Genomic DNA, 25276 nt, shown 5'->3' with positions numbered 1-25276 from the left:
GGTGTCTTGGGATATTCATCCACTTTTAGATGCACCTGGATAATTTTTTTTTTAATTTTTTCCATCACATGAGCTGTATAAAGCAACTACTTCAATTACTCTTATCAAGCACGGTTTTTTTTTTTTTTAATTTCAAAGCAATAATTTCGGTATCAGTTTAAAATTGATTCAAACGCTTTGTTTAATTTTTCTTAAATATTTAAGCTACAGCAAAAGTGGCACTAGACCTAGTATATATTTCGGACATTTACCAAAGGTCTAGTCATACTAGGTCTGGTTAAGTGCCATTGCCCGGTATACATTTGCCCGGTATATCCTACACTGATGTTTTTTTAAGGTCAAGTGCCACTGCCCGGTATACATTTGCCCGGTATAGCCAACACTGATATTTTTTTAAAGTCAAGTGCCATTGCCCGGTATATATTTGCCCAATACTCCAAACACTGATGTTTGTTCTAGTCTATCGTCAGTAAGTATTAAAATATGGAATAAATGTAATTATATCCACGAATAAATTAGTATCAAATTGGATGTAATAAATATTTCGGACATTCACCAAAGCGACTAATTTGATTGTCAACATTCACCGGAGAACATTGGCCAGCCAGAATCACGCCACACGCACGTGGTTGTCCCATTGCTGTCAATTAATCAAAGTGCCCAAAAAAAAAATAGCGGTATTTATAATGACCGGGCAATGTGAGAAATTATCGTAAAGTAATTCAAATTTATCAAATTGCCCAATTTTAATGGTCATTATTCATAATAACTAAGCATTATGAATACTGACCTATATAATTACTTTGCCCGTAACATATGTATTTTTCAAATACGGCCGTGATCAGTTTCAACAGTCAGGTTTTTAATGTTTTATATATTTATTCAATATTGTAATTTTAATAATTTTATTCAAACTTAATTTGAAAATTATTCTAGATAAATTATAAATAAACTTGTAAAAAATAAAATTGTTTTACCCATTACGTTATCTTGCTCGTCTTTCTAATGAACCTCTGCTGATGAGAATGTAAAATAATTATAATTTCATTTGAATATTTGATGTATAGAAAATAAGTGAAAATAAATTTTAAAACACAATTTCTGCCAGACGTTTGTGGGTATTACTTGATAAAAAGCTCATCAGAATAAATTTATATTATTATTATTTAATTACTAATATATTAGGATCATACTTTTTCAACAACAAAAAATTGTTCGAAACCAGACGATACTAGAATAATATCAATAACAAAAAGGAATATCGATAGTATATTCCTTTATATAGGCATAATATTTTATCTTGATCTCTGATCCTTTATAATTTATTGATAGTATAGAAGCATTAATGCTTTTTTTTTTAATATCTTTCCTAAATGCCAGTCATTATTTTACTTTCATTTGCAACCGTAAAAATTTCTATTTTATAAAATTAAAACTTGTTTTGATAAACTATTTATATTTATAATAAAATATTAAAAAATATGATGCGTTCTTAGATTAATAATTTGACTTCATAGGTCGTACTAAAATTATATAATTCTATAATAATATACAAAAAAACAATAAACAAATAATAGGCTAATATCGATTAAAAGAACAAAAAATAAATATTAATCAGTCAATTCGCTATAACTCGAAGTACGATAACTCGAATATTACTATAACTCGATTTTTTTATGAGGTCCCGACCCTTTTATCTTCAATTTCATGTTAATTATTCTCGATTACTCGAATATTACTTCCTTTAACTCGATTTTTTTTGGATCTTTTGAAGCAAGAAAAAAAACCTAGGAGCTGATATCTTGTCCCTTCCTTTGCAACACACACACCATGTCTTTCGCACTATTCATGGAGAAGCTAAAGCTGTCCCTCTTGAAGTATGTGAACAGTGGTTAAATGAAACGTTACCAAACTTACTTCAAGGATGCAGTTAAAATGATGTTTTCAATATTGATGAAATGGGTTTATTTTTTAAATGTCTTCCAAATAAGACTATGATGTTTAAGGATGAAAACTGCTCAGGGGGTAAAATGAGCAAGGAACGTTTGACTGTCCTAGTTGGAGGAAATGCGTCTGGGACAGAGAAATTGCCCTTACTTGCTATCGGAAAATACCGAAATGCCCGATGCTTCAGGAATGTAAAATCGTATCCTTTGGATTACAAGTCTAACAAAAAGTTTTGGATGACATCAGTATTATTTGAAGACTATGTAAGAAAATTGGATTGGAAATTCTTCGCTAAGAAACGAAAGCTGATACTCTTTATGGATAAATGCACAGCGCATAGTGATCTACCTAATTTGAAAGCAGTAAACTTGCAGTTTCTCCCGACAAACACAACAGCAAAATTGCAGCTGATGGACCAGGGTATCATAAAGTGCTTCAAACAGTCTTATCGTAACTGGCTTGTCAGAAAAATGATCTTAAATATTGTAATCATTTAGAAGGTTTGTAATTAATAAGCATTAATTAAATAATCCGACAATATTTTGAAAGTCCAAAACCGAAACTAACGGTAAGTCGAACTTCCGATATGTCGAAGTTTTTCGTCAGTCCTATCAGGTTCGAGTAATCGCGAATCCACTGTAGTTATACCTTAAATGAAAAAATTAAATACAAAAATGAAAGAAAACAAATCACGATGAGAAATCATTAAATAAAAGCGCTGAAACTCAATCAAAAATAAAAATCAAAGTGTAAAAAGAATCGGTAGAGGGGAGAGAAGGGGAGGGAATAGACGAGATTCTATTTGAAATACAATAGCTGAAAGAAAAAAAAATCATATTAAATTAATAAAATAACATCAAAAGGGATAAATAAAAAGTAAATTAAAGCAAATAAAGATGTTAAAAGAATTGCTAAATTTCAGTTTCTATTTTTGAGAGTTTAAACAAACATTTTTTAACGTTAAACTTACTTAAAAACAAAAGCGTTTCGTATAGCATGGAGGATATCGGTAAAAATGTTTAATTATCCAAGATTAGAAATCATTTCAATTTTCTTCTACACAGTTCCGAAACGTATCTTGAAATTAGTACTTGAAACCTGAAAAAACAATAATAATTATTAGTAAGTCTAAAAAATATTATCAGTGATAGTTCATGAAAGTATGCTGCTTCGTCTTCTTTTATTCTATTTATAATGTTTAAAAATACTTAGTCGTTTATAAAAAAAATAATATTATAATTAATTGAAAAATCTTCTTTGATTCAAATGAAAAAGTATCATATGGGGGATTTTTTATCCAAATATTCATTTTTAAAACTCTATAGTAGTAACTCTATATTTTGTAAGGGGTTTGCTTTTTAATGCAAAAGCCTATGCTTGGTAAAATGTTTAATGTATACAAATTTAAGCTAAATTGAAATCGCGAAAATCTCTCTCTCAATATATATATATAAAAAAAGAAAGAAATCCTAGGAGCCGACGCAGCCGCTGTTGTTATAGTTGTTCATGGTGTTTAGCTAGATTTTTCAACAAAAAATAAGCACCTTTTAAGTACTTTTTAAGCACTCAGAAAATATTTTTAAGCACGTTCCAAAAAAAAATCATAATTAGGATCTGTGCAGTAATAAAAAAAATTCCTATCGTTGAAAATTCTTAATTTATAAACATAAAATCAATATAATTCAAGAACTTTACATAATCTTGATAAAATGATACCAATGTGATAAATATTGCAGAGAAAAATGTGAAAATCATGCATTTCTCATAATATAGAACGACAATCGACGCGGCAAATAAAAAATCTCTTTTTAAGAGATAAAAAATTAAGTACTTTTCACAAACCCCGAATAAAAAAAAGCACCTTTAAAGGCTTTTAAAAAACGTAAATCAAAAATAAGCACCTTTAAGCACTTTTTAAAAACGCTACGCACCCTGTTGTTTGACTTGCTGTGTTACATTTTGTTTTGCTGCACAGAAACTATAAGACTTGGAATTACGAAAATTGGTAGAAGACTGTACAGGAAGTTTTTTTCCCCCAATGGTGGAGAAAACAATAAAATACAACAAAGAAGAACAGTAAAAGAAAAACTGAAGTCATTTCCCCAGAAGCTCTCTCGCACGCAAATAAATGTACAGTAAGTACGATGCAATAAAAAATTAATATTCAATAATTAGTTTGTGAATTAGTTATTGTTAAACTAGATGTAAACTAGATACGCTGGTTACTCTAAAGGCCACAGGATTGCCTTATAGTAGAAATGTACAGTTCGCGGGAGAAAAAAAAAAGAACCACCTTGTATAACTGATAATGATCTCATTAACCTTGCAATCAACCTGGTAACCTTGCAATCATTATGGTAATAAATAGATTAAAAAAATTAATACTTAATTATAATAAAAATTAAATAATTGGCAATGCGTAGATGAAATTTAATTACTAGTTTTTAAAAAAGGTTTAGTGAATTTGAATCTGATTTTCAATTTATAAACAAAAAATATGTATATTTGTTTCGTTCAAAAATACATGCTGCTCATTGTGATGTTTCACTATAATTAATAACTATTAATACTTTCTAAAAAAACTGTTTACTTTTTTCTTCAAAGATCTCTTTAATTTCGAGTATTCCAAAAATTATACTTAATTACGTATTTTTATTCATAAATATTAAGATATTTATATCAGAAAAGTTCTAATTGTGTGCAACATTTAATCATAAAAATTCTAATCAGTGAAAGATTAAATATTGTCCTGTTTTGTTGCTAAAATTACTTGAATTAACACAACTTACACAATGTGTAAAACATTCTTAAAGAAATGACTAAAGGCTTAGCTGGATAAAAATGGCAAAAAGAAAAAGAACATGGAAGTCGGAATGTTCAACGCAATATGGAGCTCTAATACAGAAAGATTGATGTATATGTACTTTCAATAAAACACCGACGAAAGGTATAAAAATTCTAGGAAAGAAAGGTGTGAAAAAATTGCTCTCGAGGAGATAGTATCTAATCCTCTCTCGATGTAATCTAAGAAATAGACCAAATATTCCTGCTAGTACTTTTTGTGGTTTTCTTTTCCCTTTCTTGGTAAGAAATGCAATAGATATTGCGTGGAGCTTGTTCTTTAACGTATAATAACTTTTTTTTCTGTTTTCGGAAATACAAAGAAATGTATTTTAATTTGTGTTTAAAAAATTGCCTTATAATTAAAAGAATTTTTTTTTTCAAAAATTGATCGCCAGTCTGCAGAGTCATGTATTTAATAAATTATCTTCGTAGATAGTAAATTCTGAAGAACAAAACAGCGTGTTACTGATGCTAGTAAGATGCCAAGGAGTACAAAATAAAAATGAATTCTAAAAATAAAAATAATTTTGTAATTCGCATTCTTTTTATAGTCTATATTCTTTCACAATTTCATTCAAAAAATGCTACAAAAGTTTTTCGTTCTAAAAATAAATATACAATACTTTTTTGAATGAAATCAAGTATTATTACAAATCACATGAACGTGCTTTAAAGATTGTGTTGACAATGATGCACTTAATTTGTAAGGTTTATTTGCTATTTGTAAAGTTTGCCATTTTTTTTTAAAACTCGGCCATACGTAAATGAGTGTACGTGTTAAGTTGTTTGAGTTAACGGATTACACTTTAAGCAATGAAATTCCTTCTTTTGTCGATTCAGCAATAATTGAGCAATATTTTGTTAATTTTTAGAATCATTCCGTTACGAAATCACATGATTTGAGACGAAACGGTCACTCTCAAATGTGTGACGAAAATGTTTACTCACCTCGGAACCTTATCGCAATGCGAGAGATTACCAACTAGAATGAAGACTAGACTATCGCAATTAGAATGACCACATGAGCCGACCGGGCAGAATGGTGATCAAGGAGTACTCATACCAGAAAGATCCTGGATTCGAATCTCACTTTGAGCATAGGTGTTATTTCTCTCTCTGTTCTATTTGTCTTTCTTGTGTTGTTGGGGTGACGTTGATGCACCAACATGGTGCCCACGAAAATTGATCAACATCACCGCCAGTTAAACAATACGATGTGTCAAAAATATAAAAAAATAGAATGACGAAATATTTCCTTACTTTTGACTTTGACGAAGTTCTTTTCCTAGAAGAAATCGTGATAGTTACGTCACATTGACAAAATACTCGCTCGTAGCATTTACTAGAAAACTGTTTCGTCAAACGGAGAAAGTTTCGTGATATTTTTGTAACCATTTTTAACAGTGTACTTACACCTACGAAATTAAACATTAAGATAATTCCAGAACACCGATTCCGAAATTTTTATTCGAATTTTATTTTCAAAAATCTTTTTTCGAAAGTTCCTAAGAACAATTTTCGGAATAAAACTCATATAATAATTATCTACAAACATTGTCACTCATACAGCAAGAAATAAGACAAAGCTGCATGGAAAGAAGGGAAAGATAAATCCGTCTTCTCATTACTCACGATTTACTTCCAAGTGAAGGTGATTAGAGTTAATACATGGAGCTGAACTAAGGCGTCACCGTTTCCTCTGCAAGGAAAATGGTGGAATCCTTTTGTCCATCGGAAATAATAGACCAATATCTGGACCGGAATGACTTCTCATTTGTCTGGGATGACAAGTTCAGAAATCTCTTCCTTTCTGATAACTTACTGAACTTCTTCTCCGATATGTGCCTTTCAAAAGAGGCGGTCATTAAAAGAATAATTCTAGAACTATTTTTAATGGACGAGCGCGTTGCATCAAATTATGACGAAGAACTCAAAATGCTTAATATCTTGAATCAGCAGACGTTTTGAACTCTTCAATGATTTTTTTCTGTTTACCCTAGGAACTTTGAATTGATTAAATCAACTGTGTAAATTAAAAACAGAAAAAAAAACTATTTGCAGCTTCTTTTTTAATAAAAGAGACAAACAAGAAGGGAAAAAAAAAAGATTTCCTGATTACCTACCGAACTTCTATTCTGATAAGTGCCTTTAGAAAAAGGTGGTCATTATATTTAAGAACAATTCTGGCACTATCTTTACTGAACGTGCACGATACGTAAAATTATGACTGAGAACTCAAAATGCCAAATATCTTCAATCAGCAGACATTTTGAATTTGTGAAATTCTTTTTCTAGGAACTTGGAATTTATTAAATCAAACGTGTAAATTGAAAACAGCGGTGGAGAACTATTATGGTAGAGAACTGAAAACACAAAATATCTTGAATCAACTGACATTTTGGAGCCGCGATGGCTCAGGGGATAGAGCGTTCGCCTTCTAATTAGGCGAACCGGGTTCGAATCCCTCATCCGGCTTGCTGACCACAGTGCTGACGTGAAATATCCTCAGTGATAGACGGATTATTGGCTAGAGTCCCCTTGACGTCAGGTTAACCGTGGGAGGTTCTCGCGGTCTTCCTCTCCATGTAACGCAAATGCAGGTTAGCTCCATCAAAAAGTCCTCCACAAAGGCAAATTTCTCCCAATACTCGATCCAGGAGTTCCCTTGTCTACTGGATTGGGTACAAAATTACAAGGCTACGGAGTTGAGCATTAGTAGTCGTAAACCCATAAAATTGGGTCGGCTATTCAACGACGGTTATAAAATATAAAATAAAATCAACTGACATTTTGAACTCCTTAATGATGAAAAAAAATTCTGATTACTCTGCGAGCTTGGAATCGATTAAATCAACCGTATAAAAAGTTGCAAATCTGTGTTTACAACTTTCGATTTTCAATTGCTTTTGACTATTTTTCAATATTGCATTGACTATGTTAACGTTGTTTGAATTTAGTACTGACAGACGATTAGTTGCAATCATTCAATTAAACTATATTAATTAAACAGGTAAAAGAGGGAAAATATGTTAGTTATAAATAAATGCGAAGAAGTTGAAGAAAATTTAATTTAATTCAATAATTATTAATTGTATTTATTTCTTTAAAAACCGTCGAGATAAGTAAGTGCAAATTAAAAACAACATTTTTAAAAATATTTTGTTCAGTTATTTTCTCAAATTCAATTTGGTAGTTTCTCGTTTTTGAGTTAAACTCATTCAGTTGTTTTTCAAATCAAAATAAACAATATTTCCAACAACAGCAAAAGCTTGTTTTTCTTTTCTTTTCTTTTAAACCGCATTAGAGAAGTTCTTTATTGTATCACTAAATTTCTGTTTTGTTTTTAAAGCAAGTTTTATTGTTTCTGATGCTACGCTAAAACTCGCCTACCTGGCAAATGATTTTTCTACTTGAATAAACAAACGGAGAAGATACAGTGCCTCGAAATGAAGCGATATATTTGTTGAAGAAATGTAACATTATTTAAAAAGTACCATCACGTCCACAGAGAGGAAAGAGAAAAAAAAAATATTTTCCATTCTTTTCAATTCTATTCTTAAATTTCTTTCAATAACTATAGAATCTTTTCAGTTAACGTGAATAAAAGAACTAACAAAGAGGTGGTTATATTCTAAGAGTGTAAGGTATACTAAATTTAGTTGTTTTTCGTTAATAGTAGTGTTCATGGAGCATACTTATTAGTAATTTGTAAAGAATCTGCGTAAATAAATAATGTAAGTTGATTTTACAATAAAGAATATTGTTCAATGAATATATTCAATAAAGAATATATTTTTTTCCTTTTTTGAAGAGAAAAGTACAGTGTTGCAATATAATCTTTTTTTAATATTTATAGCAAAATAGCTTGAATTTAATTTTAAAATGACTAATTTTTCCAGAGATTTGAAAATACTTTTCATTTTGTAATAGCAATTGATTTGTTACACATACAACAAAAAATTTTATATTTAGTTGTATTATTATTACTTATTTTATTACTAATTATTCCAATTTTTACTAATTCCTATTGCAATTTTTTTATTAGTAGAAACAAAAATTAAAGTTTGAACATCACGAGATTAGTCTATTTAATTTTTATAATCTTTATTATTTGATAAATATCCTTCGTTGATTCAATTTAAGTAATAATAATCTATAAATATTACGCGCAGAAAAAATTCTGGCATAATTTTAAAAAAAAAGCATAATTATGGTAATAAAATCAAAATATACGGCACTTAGACTATTTATTTGGAAATTTTCATGTTCAAATGACAACGGTTTACCGGAAAATCTGGTTTTGAAAATTGTAGTTCCTGTTATCACACATTCAATACAAAACACAAATCTAAAAAGTAAATTTAACCGAATATTTGGCAAAATTTTAAGGTAACATAATAAAATTACCAAATTTTATCACGCTTACCAAATTTTATCACGTTTTATAAAATCATATTTTATTGCCAATTATACCAAAATCATTATCAAAGCGCTGTGGTAAAAATTACCAAGCTTTCCTGTGTTCCCTTGGTGCCAGAAAAAATTTTGGCCATACACTGATAGTTATGACTATACTTTTTTCAGTGCATGTTATTTTACAATTATAAAATAATTCCAAGCAATTTATTTCAGATTCGTCCAGAGAATAAAAGATACATAGTTGTAAATTCATATCTCTAAATCTGATTAATTAACTTTTATTAATATTTAATAATAATAAATCAATTATTCCTAATTAATAAATTATTACCTTAATAATTAATAATATGCATCTACGTGTATTTTATTGTTAAATATAAATTGTTTTAAATAATCTGATCAGCTTATTATTTTTTTAAACAATATAAGTTATAATAAAAGGAAAAATCCTTCGACATTTCTTTTTTTTTCCCCTCTGTTGGTTTTATTACTCAGATAAAAACCTTATAACATAACTTAAATTAAACAATTTAAAATAATTACTAACTAAACAGATTTAACAAAATAACTAACTAAACAGCTTTAAATGAGTTATAATTATTTAAATTCATGACTAACATTATGCATAATTTTCAAAATCAATTCATGATTAAAATTAATTAAATTATAAATGCAGCCAGTGGCGTACCTAGAGGGGGGCGGTGGGTGCGGTCCGCACCGGGCGGCACTTACCTTGGGGCGGCATTTTTTATATTTACTTATAGTTGTAAAAAGCAACTTATTCATTTCATATTTATTTTCTTTCTTGAATAATAAATGATTATTATAAATTTAATATTTGGTTTATATAAATTATGATTAACTATATGATTTCGAATATTATTCCTCGGTGTATATAAATGCATTTTAGTGTAAATTTTGAATTCTAATTCAAGAACAAGATAATAATTTTATTTTATTGTATTCATTAAAATTCGTTGAATTCGTAAAAGGATCTTTACGATTTTGTTCGGCAATTTTTCCTAACTAAAATTTTTTGATATCGGTTTATAAAATGTCATTTCTTTTGAAAAGTTTATATGATTACTTTGAAGTGATATATCAATATTTTTTTAAATCATCGATTTTTCTTTTGAAAAGCAGGGCCGGCGGAAGGCGGTCTAGGCGGGAAGGCGGAAGACCTAGCAGACCGCCGGTCTGCTAGGTCTGCAAAGCATTAGGGCGCCGGCACAAGAACTATCTTTTTTAAACAACAAAATCTAAACGAGACAAAATAAAAATACTGACGAAGTTACAATTTCAGGAATCGCAAATAGATAAATATACTCAGTCCGTTTTGAAGAATTGTATTTGGAATGATAAATTGCTTATAAACCATTTTGTTCATTCGCGATTCAATCTTTTAACAGTGAAGAGTGAAACAAATTATTAGGGTCCAGTGCATTTGGAGAGTTTATTATAGGTAAGTATATTATATTACGTATTATAGATATAGATGTTATTCTAAATGCTATTCAGAGTAGTAAAATGACTTTGCCGTTTTCTATACATAATATACTATTTATTTCGACAAGTTATATTTTTATTATATATCCCTAGGATGAAACGAGTAAAAGAAAGTGGTGCGTCATTTAGAAAGAAAAGGAAGAGAAGGGAGGAAATACAGACTAAAAATACTGGAGCACTACTCAAATATATCTCCTATAAGTCAACTTCTAGTTCTTTTAGTATTGTTGCCTCAAATACGGGCGAAGAAGCAGCCCTCGAAAGCGAAAAAACATTTTCCAATGTTGTGCAAGAGGAAAGACCTGCTTCACACACTGGCGAAGAAGTAGAAAGTTCATCAAGTTCTGATGAAGAATCTGCTGCACAAATTATTCCGTCTATTTCTATGAAAGATATTGGATTATGGCCTAACAAAATTGACGACAATACAAGAGTATTTCTGGTACGTCAAGGTCCCTTTGCAATTCAAAATTTTGACGCCGACTTCAGCGAAGGAGTAAAACGTCCTAATAATACAATCAGAGCCAAAGGTGAAACAAGAAAACTGAGTCAGGACTGGTTTTTTAAAATTTTGCCTAATGGCGAAAGCTCTTAAGATCGTGGATGGTATATTCACCATCGAAGAAAAGTATTTATTGTTTCTGCTGCAAACTGTTTGATAATCTTTGTCAAGCAGGTTTTAATACGGAAAATGGTTTTAACAAATGGTGGAATCTTAATCCCAAAATTAGTCAACATGAGGTGAGTCCACTGCACATTCGATCATATTCCAAATGGAAGGAATTAGAAATAAGACTTGGACGTGGCGCAACTATTGACAAACTACAACAACAGAATATTGATAAAGAAATAAAAAAAATGGAAGGAAATTCTAACAAGAATACTTGATATAATTAGATTCTTAGCAAAACAAAATTTGGCGTTTCGAGGATATCGTGAAAGTGTTCATCAGGAAAACATCGATTCAATGGAAAATAGAGGACATTTTCTTGAGCTTGTTGACTTATTGGCTAAGTACGACCCAGTATTACGAGAACACGTAGTAAAAATTAAGATGGGTAATAAATATAGTATCTCTTATTTGTCGCCGAATATCCAGAACGAATTCATAGAGCTATTGGGAGGCGTAGTCAGAAAAACAATTATGGATCAAATAAAGCAGGCTAAATACTTTTGTATTATATTTGACAGCACTCCTGACATTTCACACAAAGATCAAACCAGTCAAATTATTAGATATGTAGTTATTGATGGTAGCGAAGTTAAAGTTGTAGAATCGTTTATTGACTTTGTAGAAACTAAAGGAAAAACTGCTGGTGAAATCACAGATATGATTTTAACGAAATTAGAAAATGACGGTTTAGATATAAAAAATTGCAGAGGACAGGCTTACGATAATGCTGCCGTCATGGCAGGAAAGCACAGCGGTGTTCAAACTCGTATTAAAGAAATAAATCCAAATGCAGAATTTGTAGCATGTACAAATCATTCTTTAAACCTGGCATGTTTACACGCAGCTTCTACAGCTATCAATTCCATCACATTTTTTGGAACTATCGAACAGTTGTTTTCTTCTTCCACTCATAGATGGAATGTTTTACTTTCTGTCACTGGTCAAGGTGTTAAACGCAGTGTAGAAACTCGCTGGAGCGCTAGAGCTGCCGCGGTAACTATAGTAAAAAAACATTTTTTTTACATTTTAAGCGCTTTGGAAAAATTGACATCTGAAGAAGAAAATAGTAAAACGAGATCAGATGCTGGAGTATTACTCAATTCTATGCAATCTTTTTCTTTTCTATATTACCTTCATTTATGGGAACCCGTCCTTTTGGAAATTAATGACGCTCGAAAATACCTGCAAATAAAAGGGTTAAATGTCCACCAATTTCATATAAAACTAAATTCTTTGCAAACACATTTCATGGAACAAAGAGATACGCTAGTACAAAACGCTGTTATAGCAGCCAAAATAATTTGTGAAGAGTTGGAGATATCGACTGAGCGTCGAGTTAGAAGGAGAAAAAATATGAGTGGGGAAAATTCGCGAGACGTGAGGCTATCCTTAAAAGAAGAAGTACGAAGAGAAATGTTTTCATCTATGGACAGAATTATAAAGGAAATAAAAGAACGCTTCGATCAGTTGCATGGCCTTGTAAGAAAATATTCGTGTATAATACCGTGTAACCTACTAAATGAAGAATTTGAATGTCAAATAAATGACTTGATTGACATTGATAAAGAACAGTTCCATATTGAAAGAAAAAGGATCCAGGTTTTTATGGCTGTACCTACACTAAAAGAAGAGGCAAAACATTGGAAAAACGGGGAGAAGGGCCCTCTTGATTTGCTAAAATTTATTCAGCAGTATAGGTTGGAAAATTCTGTTCCCAACATTGTAATTTTGTTAAGAATTTTTTTTAACAATTTCAATCAGTGTCGCTAGTTGCGAAAGAAGCTTCTCAAAATTGAAGTTGATAAAAAATTATCTTCGTTCTACAATGAGTCAATTAAGACTACAAAATCTTGCAATATTGTCAATAGAACAAGAAATTACAAATAATATAAATTTTGAGAGCATTATACACGATTTTTCTAGTATGAAAGCTAGAAGAGTAGATATTATATAAATATATTTACGAGTGCATACAAATATGTCTAAAAAAATTTACTCTGTGTATTAATTAATATTGATTAAATAACTTAATAATTTATTTATGTGTATTAATTTATAAAAACCACTATTTGATTGACTTATAATAGAAAGGGCGGCAAACTGGAGATCGCTCCGGGCGGCAAAAGTTCTGGGTACGCCACTGAATGCAGCTATGAATCTGGGAGTACATTTTAAATTTCTTAATAAAAAGCATTGGGTAAAAGTGCAAATAATCTGAATTTTAATTAAAATATAATCCTTATTTCTAGTTTTAAATTTATAAATCAAGCACACTGAAGAGTAGCATCATATTTATTTTTATAATATAGAACTTCATACATATCGTTAAATAAACAGTTTTAAACTAGTCACTAACTAATCAGATGGAATCGAGTAACCCAGAAACTTTAATTAACTAATTTAATTAATAACGAATTTTAAGTATGACTTTTCAAATTAAATTATGCTAATAGCTGATATGATCATAATACTGCAATGTATCCATGAATTAAATCATCTAAAATAAAAGCGAATAACGGAGATAAATAACTATAACAGCGTCATTATCGTCCTTTTTTAAATTTATAAATCAAGCACGGCAATAAATAATAATACTGTTAAATATTTACGTTGATACCTCAGAGCCAAACAGCGGTGAAAAGTAAATATATGAATTCCAAAGCTTTCATATATTTTCTATCATCATTTCTCTAACAGCTCATGAAATATGCATTTTTATTCAAATACGTTATTGTTGAAGTGTATCATTTTCCCACTGAGATTTCAACCATTCGGCATTATTTGCATTAAAATGCTTATTTTTGAGGTCTTTTCCCTCCCAAAATTTATGTTTTCGATGCCAAAAGGAAGATTTTGAAAAGTTACTTTACACCTAGAGATAGTTGTTATTGAGAATAAAGTGGCAGAGCCCGCAATATAAAATGGTTTCTGAAATGTTTATTGACAGGATGATGCATTTCTGTTTTGAATTATTCAGCAGGTGGAGAAGAACTGTTTACAAAACTTTTCCCCGTGCATCGCATCGTCCTGAGAAATTGAGTATCAAGAACGTTATTATGTGCATTTTATATTAATCCTCAAAACACGAAAACAAAAGTTATAAGCGAGAAATAGAAAGCAAAATAAGATTGTTTAAACATGTTATGGGATGCGATAAAAAAGAAAGGAGTTATTAGTTTTTCACTTAAAGAATAGTATCATGAAATTAAGTTGACATAGTGAATCATTGTAAAAAATTCCGGATCAAATTACGATATAAAGTACCGGCACTTTGGGTGCATCCTCCATAAAATCCATTTCACCGTAACTCTTACAGTAATATTTAATTACAGTGATTCAGTAATTTTACAGTAATTATTACTGTAAAAATTGCAGTATATCAATTTTTTTTTGCACATTTGTCAAATGTACACTGTAAAAAAATTTGAAAAATCCGTATCAAAATCCGGTGTAAAGTACTGACACTTTACGTGCATAATCCGAAAAATCCATTTTACCGTAAAATCTATTTTTTTTTCGTAAAATATTATACCATAATTTTTACAGTAATGTATATTTAATTACAGTGATTCAGAGTGATTTTACAGTAATTATTATTGTAAAAATTACGGTATTACCGGCACCCTGAATGCCGGTGCTTTTTACAGTAATTTGATATGGAGTTTTTTACAGTGTAATTTTCTTTTCCTGGAAAATGTTTTTCATTTTCATTAGAGTTTGTATATATTATGACTTTTCCAAATTCATTCTTACAACTTGAATTAATGAATTACTAACTCAAATCGTTATATCGTTTATTATTATTATTTTTTATTTATTGACTCGTCTAAATGAATTGATATGAAGAGATTCATAAATTTGAAAGTAAAATTAATAAAATTTGTACATACTCATTAAAAAAATTTTGCTTTCTGTACATGCTTACATAGAACTTTCAAAATTAAACGCATTTTTTTATTATCACCTAAAACGGATATTATAATATCGTTTATTATTTTTTTTTAATTTATTGACTCATCTAAATAATTTGATATAAAGAGATTCATAAATTTGCAAGTAAAATTAATAAAATTTGTATATACTCATTAAAAAAAATTTTTGCTCTCTGTGCATGCCCACATAGAGTTTCGAAAATTAAACACATTTTTTTATTATCACCTAAGGCCGATAAATATTTTCAAAACATTTATCTGGCATTTTGTATTGAAAGGTATTTTGCCATTGTCACGTTATCTCAGACACTTTAAGAAACACTGCAAAAGCATTTAATCGCCAACAATTAGGAAAAATATCAGATTAAAATATGCATAAAATAACACTGTTCGAAACTTTGGGGTGTGTTGAATCCTAATATCGTTCAAAATAATATAATACTTAGTTGTACCATATTATCGTGTAAATAATAATGCAACTCTATAATTCAACTTGATAGAAAACTGTGGTTTAATTTTACACCTTAAAAATGCTCCAGGAAACTTTACCAATTTTATAGTGCAAGGTACCAATGTTATGGTAAGAATTTTTAAAAGTAGAATAGACCAAAAATATTGGTTTATAAATTGATTATTTAATAGCAATTAGGACTGGGCTATAAATCGATGTATTGCGACATATCGATTTAACGCCTGTATCGACAGGCCGATACAGCGACTTTCGTTCCAGGCGATGCATCAGAAATCTGATCTAAGCCGTCGAGTAAAGAAGACGAACGATATAGCGATACAAGACACGCAAGGATCTCTTACGTTCCGATGCCAACTCGCGCTGGGGAAGACGATGTTCGTATCGTTATATTGAAACGGCCTTGATTGATGTGCGGTAGAATCAGAATCAGTTTTGAGAACATATATCGTGATCTCGCATGTTTGTTTCCGCACCTCTTAGTTTTTTTTCCTTCTTTGTCACGACTTGATATCGTTTCTTGTAGATCATTTTCATTGGGACTGACTTTGTGATCGCCGTCTTTACCTTGTTCTGAACGTAATGTATTATTGCTGCTGTTGTTCATTTACGTCGCACTAGAGCTGCACAATGGGCTATTGGCGACGGTCTGGGAAACATCCCTGAGGATGATCCGAAGACATGCCATCACAATTTTGATGCTCTGCAGAGGGGATGGCACCCCTGCTTCGGTAGCCCGACGACCTGCACGCGAAGTCGAGCACTTCACGGTAGCACAGTTTAACGAGGACCAATACCGCACACCCTCGGTCCCTACGCAGACTGATCTAAGTGGTCACCCACCCGCACACTGACCGCAGCCAGTGATACTTGACTTCGGTGATGTGATGGGAACCGTGTCTTAACGATCAGTCCACTGCGGGACAATCTATTATTGAAAAGAATATATAAAGAAGTGTTTCTTAATTAATTAGGTAAATTTTTTTTTGAAACAAAACTTTCGTTTTTATTTTTAAATGTGAAAATTTATTTTGATATCATATGTTTAAGTATTATTTTACATTACTGAATTTATTACAAACGGAAATCCAATTTAAGGTGCCCATGAAGAATTAAATTAAAAAGTAATTAAATCTGTTAGGCTAGTTTTTACTTTATTTTAATTTATTAAAAACTTTTTGGATAAAATAATAATTTAATGAGTTTTTATTACTGATTTTAAATTTATAAATCTTTAGTTGTTTTCATTTTTATAAATAAAATTATAACAAAACTTATTTTTCCTTTTTTGGACATAAGTCAATCAACTTTGTTTATTCAAAAAAATTAGTAATGTTTGCGATTGCGACTTCTTTTTTTAAAATCATTTAGCACTTCGTTTTATTAAAGAGTATAATCGTGCTTTTTAATTTTCTTTCAATATTGTCAGTTGAATATATTATCGAATATCATAATGAATATTTTAACGAACTTATTTTTTAAATTTTCTTTCTATATTGTTAGGTAAATATATTGATAAATTTCAATTTTATTTATTTTTTTATTATTTATTTTTAAACTAAGAAATCTTATTACGTTATTTGCGCGATCATTTTTAGAAAATATAACATTAATATCTTTCTTAAGCAAAACATATATATCTTCAAATTCATAAATTGATTTAAATCAACCTGAGTATGAAGTTTTGATAAAAATCCGACTTTCTGCGCCTTACAAGTAAATGAATTTCAAAAATACTATATCGCGATACATCGCTATATCGCGATGCAAAACTGACGATGCATCACGATATAAAATTTCTTATATCGCCCAGTTCTAATAGCAATATTTAATAAATTAGCGACACTACGTTAATATAATTTGCTTTCATTTATCTGGAACATAGTTCTAAACAGAATCTACTACATACTGTCATCGTTAATTAATCGGTCATTTAAAAGCAATATTTAATGTATTGACAATGTTATGTCAATATTATATACTTCCGTGTTGCAGTTAAATGGTCAAATCAAAACCGAAATTCTATGTTGCTATTAAATGACGAATTCGTAAACCAAGATTCTATGTTATTATTAAATGAGCATTATTCTTTAAATAATATTATGGTTAATAATGGTCTTTTAATGTAGGTTTCGACTCTGGTTTAGGAATTGGTAATATAGAATCTTGTAAATAATAACAATATAGAATCTTGGTTTATGAATCGATCATGTAATAGCAACATAGATTCTTGGTTTACGAATCGGTCACTTAATATCAACATAGAATTTCAGTTTATGAATTGGTCATTTAATAGCAGCATAAGAATGAATAATATTGACGCAGCGTCAACTACAAATTCACATCATTATTAAAGTTTAAAGGAAAGGTAAAAGGGAATAGAATACTATACGAATGAAAGAGAAGGCGCATTTCAGAATATTTTCGGGTAACAAATAATTCAGAGCTAGTGATAAACTACGAAGACAGAATAAAAATTTATTGCTTTATTCTTTTTTATTATGGTAATTAAGGCACAAAATAAAGGTCGAAAGATCATAAAACGTATACAGGAGCAGTTTTATGGAGGAAAAAAAAACTTGAATATAATATTGACATACGTGTAGCGACTGAAAAACGAATTGCGTACTTTCGTTTTCGCTATTTAATGATTTATATTCATTATAGAAAAGCAAACTTTATTTATTCATTTCTTTTAAAGTAATTGCTTTGGTAGAAAGGTCACAGTCAAGATTTTTTTGCTTTGTTTTCATATTCGCTTGGTTTTTAGGAGCGTCAATTTTATATTTTTAATGAAATATGCTATTATAAACAGTTTTATTTATAAATAAAATCACTTTTCGGGGATAAATTTTAACTAACAAATAAATTATTTTAAAAGTGTAATATAATGGATGGTGTTTTCTACACTAGGGAACGCTGCAAGCTCGGGACTGCCTAAATTTCCGGGTTACTATTTCAGTTGTATTTTAAATGCATTTGGCATCATTGTGTTTTGAGATTCTTGCAAACAATATATTTGATTACTTATTACTTATGTTTACAATGCTAACAATACTTGTGTTTACAATACTAAAAGTGTTAACACCAACGTAAGATGGTGCACAGCTTGCAACACGAACAGACAGTAATAAACAAATGGGAAGAGGCCAAATCAAGACTGCCAAAAAAGTGAGATATTCAAAATCTAGCAACCATGTCACCTTTTTTAATAATAAATAACAAAATAACTAAAACAAATTTTCACTCCAAACTCCCCAGAATTACATAATAACATTAATATCTTATGAAATATGGCAGATTTGAGCTCAGAAATTATCTAATTTATTTCTTTTATTGAAAACAAAATTATCCGTTTGAAAACATCGCCTATCAGAATAACATGTAGTAAGCAGCTGCGAACTTTTTAACCGGAACTAGAGTAGGTGCCGAGCTCGAGATTGTTATTGTTTACATTCCTATTGAAAACACCATCCATAGTGTGAATGTAATTGTGTGGCAAACACATTATGAACACTCATTAAACTACACTTTTTCAACTTATAAATCGTTTTTAAAAATATTGTAGTTTAAGTTTGCTGCATCTTTAATATGTTCGTAAGTCGAAACCATAATACCGTACTTCTTAAATTTGATTGCACGATAGTGTGATTCAAATTGCAAGGTTCAATTTAACACAAGGAGGTAGCGAATTTGCTATTACGGTTTATGGTATTAATATTATGGTTTAACTTTGGACTGATTTTTTTCCAAAAATATATTTCTTGCATTCAGATGTGTGCTTACAACGTGATTTGACAAATACAAATTTTTATTTAAAAAAAAATCTTAAACTAAAATTAAAGCGTGAATTTTCCTTGTTGCAATAGTTATGACCTGCTATATCTATTTAGCATAAATTGAAATTAGATATTAGTTCATAATTAGTTCTTCTTTTCGAATTAAAAAGAAAGAATTTTTTAAAACAGAATTCAGTTTACACGTTCACTATAAAAAAAATTAATACTAAAATTTCACGAAACACTCTACGTTTTTGAAGAAACCGTTTCCTGGGATATGCTCCAAACGAACATTTCGTCAATTTTTTCGTGACGATAGTTATTTCATGACGAAACAACTATCGTCACTTCTCAGAGGAAACGAAATTTGACAATAGTAAAGAAATATTTCGTAATTTTATTTTTTACAAAAAAAAAAATTAGTGATTAATGAATGTATCTAACGTTTCTAATAATCTCTTTATCGTGAGCACCGTATAGCTGGGACAATGTCCCCTAAATAATGTAATAAAAATAAATAGAACAGCGAGATTCAAACCCGGGATCTTCCTGGTATTAAGTCAACTGCTTGACCATTATACATTATTTCCATACCCTACATACATGACATGGCCGGCTTATCACCAAACATGGCCTGCTTTTTTCGTCACTTTATTTTCGATCGTACAGTCTCCAATCTAGTGTCCTCTAGTGAATAGAAATCTCCCACAATTCCAGCTAACAGCCTCTCTACGATGAGGTTTCGAGTTGATGAAACATTTTCGTCATATACACTGAGTGGCCAAATTATTATGACCACCTCAGAGTTTTATGCAAATGAGTTATTGCGTCACAGCACTGCCGCTAGAGGGCAAGATAACTATAACACGGGAATGCTGGACAAGTGAGTCATCAGTTATACTGTGTTGCTTGCTCAGATATGGGAAAGAAAAGTGATTTAACTGAATTTCAACGTGGAATGATTGTGGGTGCGAGATGTGACAGAACGAGTATCAGCAAAACGGCTGCACTTGTGAAGTGATCTGGAGCAGCAGTTGTTAATGTGTACAAAGAATGGACAATCAAGCAAAAAACCGGGTCTCAACGTCAGACTTGTGGTCGTCACAGGGTGTGGTCGTCACATGCTCGATCAGAGAGAAGACTGGCCGGGGTTGTGCAGCGCAACAGGAGAGCAACAGTGCGACAAATTGCAAGTGATGTTAATCAAGGAGCAACTGTGAACGTCTCTGAACGGACTGTTCGACGCACATTGCGCCGTATAGGGTATGGAAGCAGACGACCTGTTCGTAAGCCTCTACTGTCTGCTTTAAATAATCACAGACGTCTCCAATTCGCAAAGGAGCACAAACATTGGACAGTAGATGACTGGAAGAGGGTCATGTGGTCCGATGAATCACGATTTCAAATGCATCGCGCAGATGACAGGATGAGAATATGGAGAAAACAGCACGAAAGCATGGACCCCAACTGCATTGCCACGACACTTCAAGCTGGTGGTGGCAACGTTATGGTATGGGAATGTTCTCTTGGTATTGTATGGGTCCTTTAATTCCTGTACCACAACGCCTTAATGCCCAAGGGTATTTAAGTATCATCGCAGATCAAGTACATCCGTTTATGTCAATGGTGTACTCTGGCGGGGATGGATACTTCCAGCAGGACAACGCTCCTTCTCATAAAGCTGGCATTGTCCTCAGATGGTTCGAAGAGCATGACGGCGAATTCAACTTGCTTCGCTGGACAGCACAATCCCCAGATCTCAATCCAATTGAGAATTTGTGGGATGAAATTGAACGGGCGCTCAGACAGATGGATCCAGTACCATCAAATTTGCAGGAATTGGCAAGTGCAGTTCAGCTAACATAGTCTGGCATACCTTCCACCACCTACCAACATCTCATAGAATCCATGCCCAGACGAATTAAGGCAGTAATACTCGCAAAAGGTGGCCTAACAGCGTACTGAAGGGGTGGTCATAACAATTTGGCCACTCAGTGTATATTTGAGAGTTCCGGTTTCATCACAAATCGCGTGATTTCGTAACGAAATATAGCTTAAGGATTGCTGAATCGTCAAAAGTGAGAATTTCACTCCTGAGAGTATTATTGCAAAAATATTTAACTTTAAATTTTCTCTTTGTACTTATATTTAAGTTAGTCTCAATATTGCATTTAGATTTTTATTCCTAACATTTTATTATTCCTAAAATTTTACTTCCCATCATTGAAATGTAATCAAACAAAAACTATATAACCATTAATCAACGACCACAGTTTCTAACGGAATCAGATAACAATTCACAGCATTTATATTACTAACTTATTACAACGATTTACTTAAGTTATTCGAAATATTCTGTGAAACAGTAAACTATTTCGGAACTTTATATAGTAAATTCATGTAGATTACATTCCGGTTGCGAAATTACGTCGATGTTTAGTCAAAAGCTTTTATGGGCAAACAGAATTCGTGGCAATTAGAGTAAAGTGAGTGATATTAAATTGAAATCAAATTGTCTTATTTGCTATCACTAATCTTGATCGCAATACTTGAATTAGAGCTTTGCAAATTCAGAGTTCTTTCGATATTATGCAACAGTTGTTGAATATATGTTTCTGTTCTGAGTAATCATGAGGGAGAATTAAGAATTTCTTTTTCAACAACCGCTTATTAATTTAAATGTACTTTATTTTGCAGTTTTTTTCAAGTGCATGCTACGTATCGGTTATGGAAACATGCATTGGCGAATGCTTTTGCTAGTTGTTATGAACACGAACATCTGCCACCATAAACAATACTCAACAACGGCCTATATTTTAGTTACTCAATGAAGTTTATCATTATTCTCAGTAATATCGTAAACAATAGCCGGTTTGTATAATATTTGCGATGTTATCTTTTTGATATGTTATATCTCATTAATAATGATCACGACATATAATCATATTGATAATTATAATTAAAAAAACTAATTTTATTTTAAGAAATATTGTATATGGAAATACGCATCAAAAACTTATAATTCTTACTTTGTATTGTAAAAGTAATCATATTTCACTGGCATTTGTATTGAACTATTGCATAGCATTAAACTACCTCTTACAGAGCAGGGGTCTGTTTAAAAGAAATTTGGGTCCGTTAACGGACCCTTCACAAAATATCTTTTCATAAAAACGGACCCTTCACAAAATATCTTTTCATAAAAACGGACCCTTCACAAAATATTTAACTTATAAACGGCCCCTTCACAAAATAATTGATCTTTTATACGGAACCTTCACAGATTTGTTTATCTTCGTTATTGTTTTGTTAATCAAATAAACCCTTTCTAGGAAGAGGAGGGGAAAGAAAGACAGATGTAAACGAACTAAATTTTGTCTTCTGCAGACGCTTCTTCCATAAATGAATATTCTGCGTTCAGCAGTATAGGCTAAATACCAAATATTTGTATGTTGCATCGCTAATTTAGTAGCTGCAATTGCTGTTTATTTTTTAAAATTTAATTTTTTTAATTATAATTTTACAGTGTTGATCATAATCTTGTATGGTTTTACAATTTAAAAACTCATTGAAAAAGTTTTTTTGCAATAACGGACCCTATTTGCACAAATTCACAAAAGCGGACCTGGTTGAAAGAATCTGACTTAACGTTTATTTTATATTCACAAATTACGAGTAATTTTTTCACAATTTTACAAAAACGGACCTTTCACAAAATGTCTAGACAGACCCCTGCAGAGGATTTCGGTTAGCACTATTTATTTCTCTGGCACATTTGACCAAATAATTCACTTAATACTACTTTTTTTTTAAAATTTCAGTAATCACATTTTTGATTGAAATTTTTATTTTTGGACAATGAGTTAAAGAGATACTTACTTTTACTCCCTTTTTTCAGCCAGTACAGTAAGGAATGGAAACACTTTTAGACACAACAATGTGATTATTACATAAATTTTTTACATATTTTTTTATGTGAAATGGTACATATTTAAAAAAAGATTGCATGCTTTTAACAAAAATAAAAGTAGATGTGTATCAAAATTAATGAGCAGTAGTGTATATGTCATAAATAAGCTAATTATGGAAAAACCAATGACGTTGACATTGTTCATAATGAGTCTGTTTTTCCAATGGATGGCTGATCATGTAAAGCTAAGCACAAATGGCGCTACGGGTTAAAATTCATTGTAAGACTTCCGGGTTACTACTTCCAATTGATTTTTACGCCTAAACTTAAAAAAAGGCGCTATCAAATATTATTATACTTATAGTGTTTACAATGTAACGCGTTTTTAAAGTTTAAATTTCAACGAAACAAACAACATAAGAATTTGGAAAACACCGCAAAAAATAACTAAGGGTGATATTTTACACAAATATAGCCAAATAAGGGATAGCATTCAAAACATGGCAAACCCTACACTTTATTTATGTTGTAATATTAATTTTCTGAAATTAATTTTAGTCTCTCAACCAGTCAGAATTAATAAATTACAGGAAACTCTTATGAATGGTAAAATTACGCGCAAATTTAAACATAAATCACATTAATAAAACTTCCTGGAATATTAAGCTGGTTCACACATCGTTTCGTAAGCATAGCATAAGCGGAGGGAAACAGTGGAGGTTTCTATAGTTTGTCTACGGTAAGAACTCCCCTGGCCACTAAGTCTGAGGCTGTCTGCTGTTATGGATACAAGAAAAGCGCAACTGATTCAATTGGGGGGGGGGGGTATGCAGTTTCTGTTGTCCAAAGATCGGAGCACAGTGAGGTAGAAGACTGTCTTTGACTCCTGGTGGTGTTCTTTTTAGTCCGGCTTGGGAGACCGTACCGTTGATATCCACGGAAACGCGTTGGCTGACACTCTTGCAAAGAACCTCAGAGCTTACATACCTTGAACTTTTCGCAAAGCAAAAGGCCCAGAACAAACAAAAGTGGCTGCTTCCACCTATTCACTACTGGTATAAAGCAAAAAGACCAGGACTCTTTCTATCTCTTCCTGGTGACAGGCAGACCAACACTTGCTTATCCCGACTGGCCAGTGGACAGCTGAAAAGTCTCACATTTTCTGCTAATCAAAAGATCTTTCCTCTTTTCCCTAAATGCCAACAAAACCAGGCATCACCTGAGCACATCTTGAACTGTTTAGGGTTGGACTGGAACGACATTCATTCCTCTCCCCTTTTAGTTTTGGACTTCCTAAATGTCAACGGATTTATTGATCTGGTCTGACGGAGTCAGACCAGGTGAGAATTAACAACAGAATAGAGCATTTCAGGGAGAGTATAGCTTCTCTTCATTCTAGGGCTAACACAGTAGAAATGAAAAAAATATTCCCCTTCTCTCGCCCACCCGAACCAAATACTTGTCCTAAACAGTGACACCACACAGCTACTTGAAATAGTTATACCTCGTTACCATAGTCACCGCCACGGATCCAGACGAATGGTATGGGAGTTCTTACTTTAGGCAAAGTATAAATTTCTTCTGGTTTTGGAAAGCTTGTTATTGTTTACATTCAGTCAACCATCCTCTAGCCTGCGACATATAATTATCAAGAATTTTTTTTTCGTATGATAAAAGCATTTAACTATAAAATTTTTAAAACTTTTATCACTCTAACATGTTCAGTTTATGTACATGTTTAAGGGTGAGGCAGATTTAAGAATAAAATTACGGGAACTTTGTAGTGAAAACAATCAC

General features: G+C 31.3%; 2 protein-coding genes across 2 annotated transcripts in view; one reads left to right on the top strand and one right to left on the bottom strand.

Annotated features, from left to right (window-relative positions):
• The window catches only part of LOC107449126 (uncharacterized), a 62182-nt gene that overhangs the window by 16693 nt on the left and 20213 nt on the right, over window positions 1–25276 (bottom strand). Inside the window, exon 2 of the mRNA XM_087149432.1 lies at window positions 2918–3045. Within this exon, the coding sequence (XP_087005558.1) occupies window positions 2918–2945 (28 nt within the window). The 5' untranslated portion in view covers window positions 2946–3045. The remainder of the gene's footprint in view (window positions 1–2917; window positions 3046–25276) is intronic.
• LOC147806114 (zinc finger MYM-type protein 1-like) lies at window positions 11453–13159 on the top strand. Its single transcript, XM_087149540.1, has 2 exons — window positions 11453–11457; window positions 11614–13159. Exons 1-2 carry the CDS (start codon window positions 11453–11455, stop codon window positions 13157–13159), a joined length of 1551 nt encoding a protein of 516 aa, XP_087005666.1.

The sequence above is a fragment of the Parasteatoda tepidariorum genome, chromosome 8, assembly GCF_982258835.1.
Source record: "Parasteatoda tepidariorum strain Cologne lab strain chromosome 8, Ptep-v5.0, whole genome shotgun sequence".
Lineage (NCBI taxonomy): Eukaryota > Metazoa > Arthropoda > Arachnida > Araneae > Theridiidae > Parasteatoda > Parasteatoda tepidariorum.
Note: the sequence above shows the minus strand (reverse complement) of the source record. Positions and strands in the feature narration are given on the sequence as shown.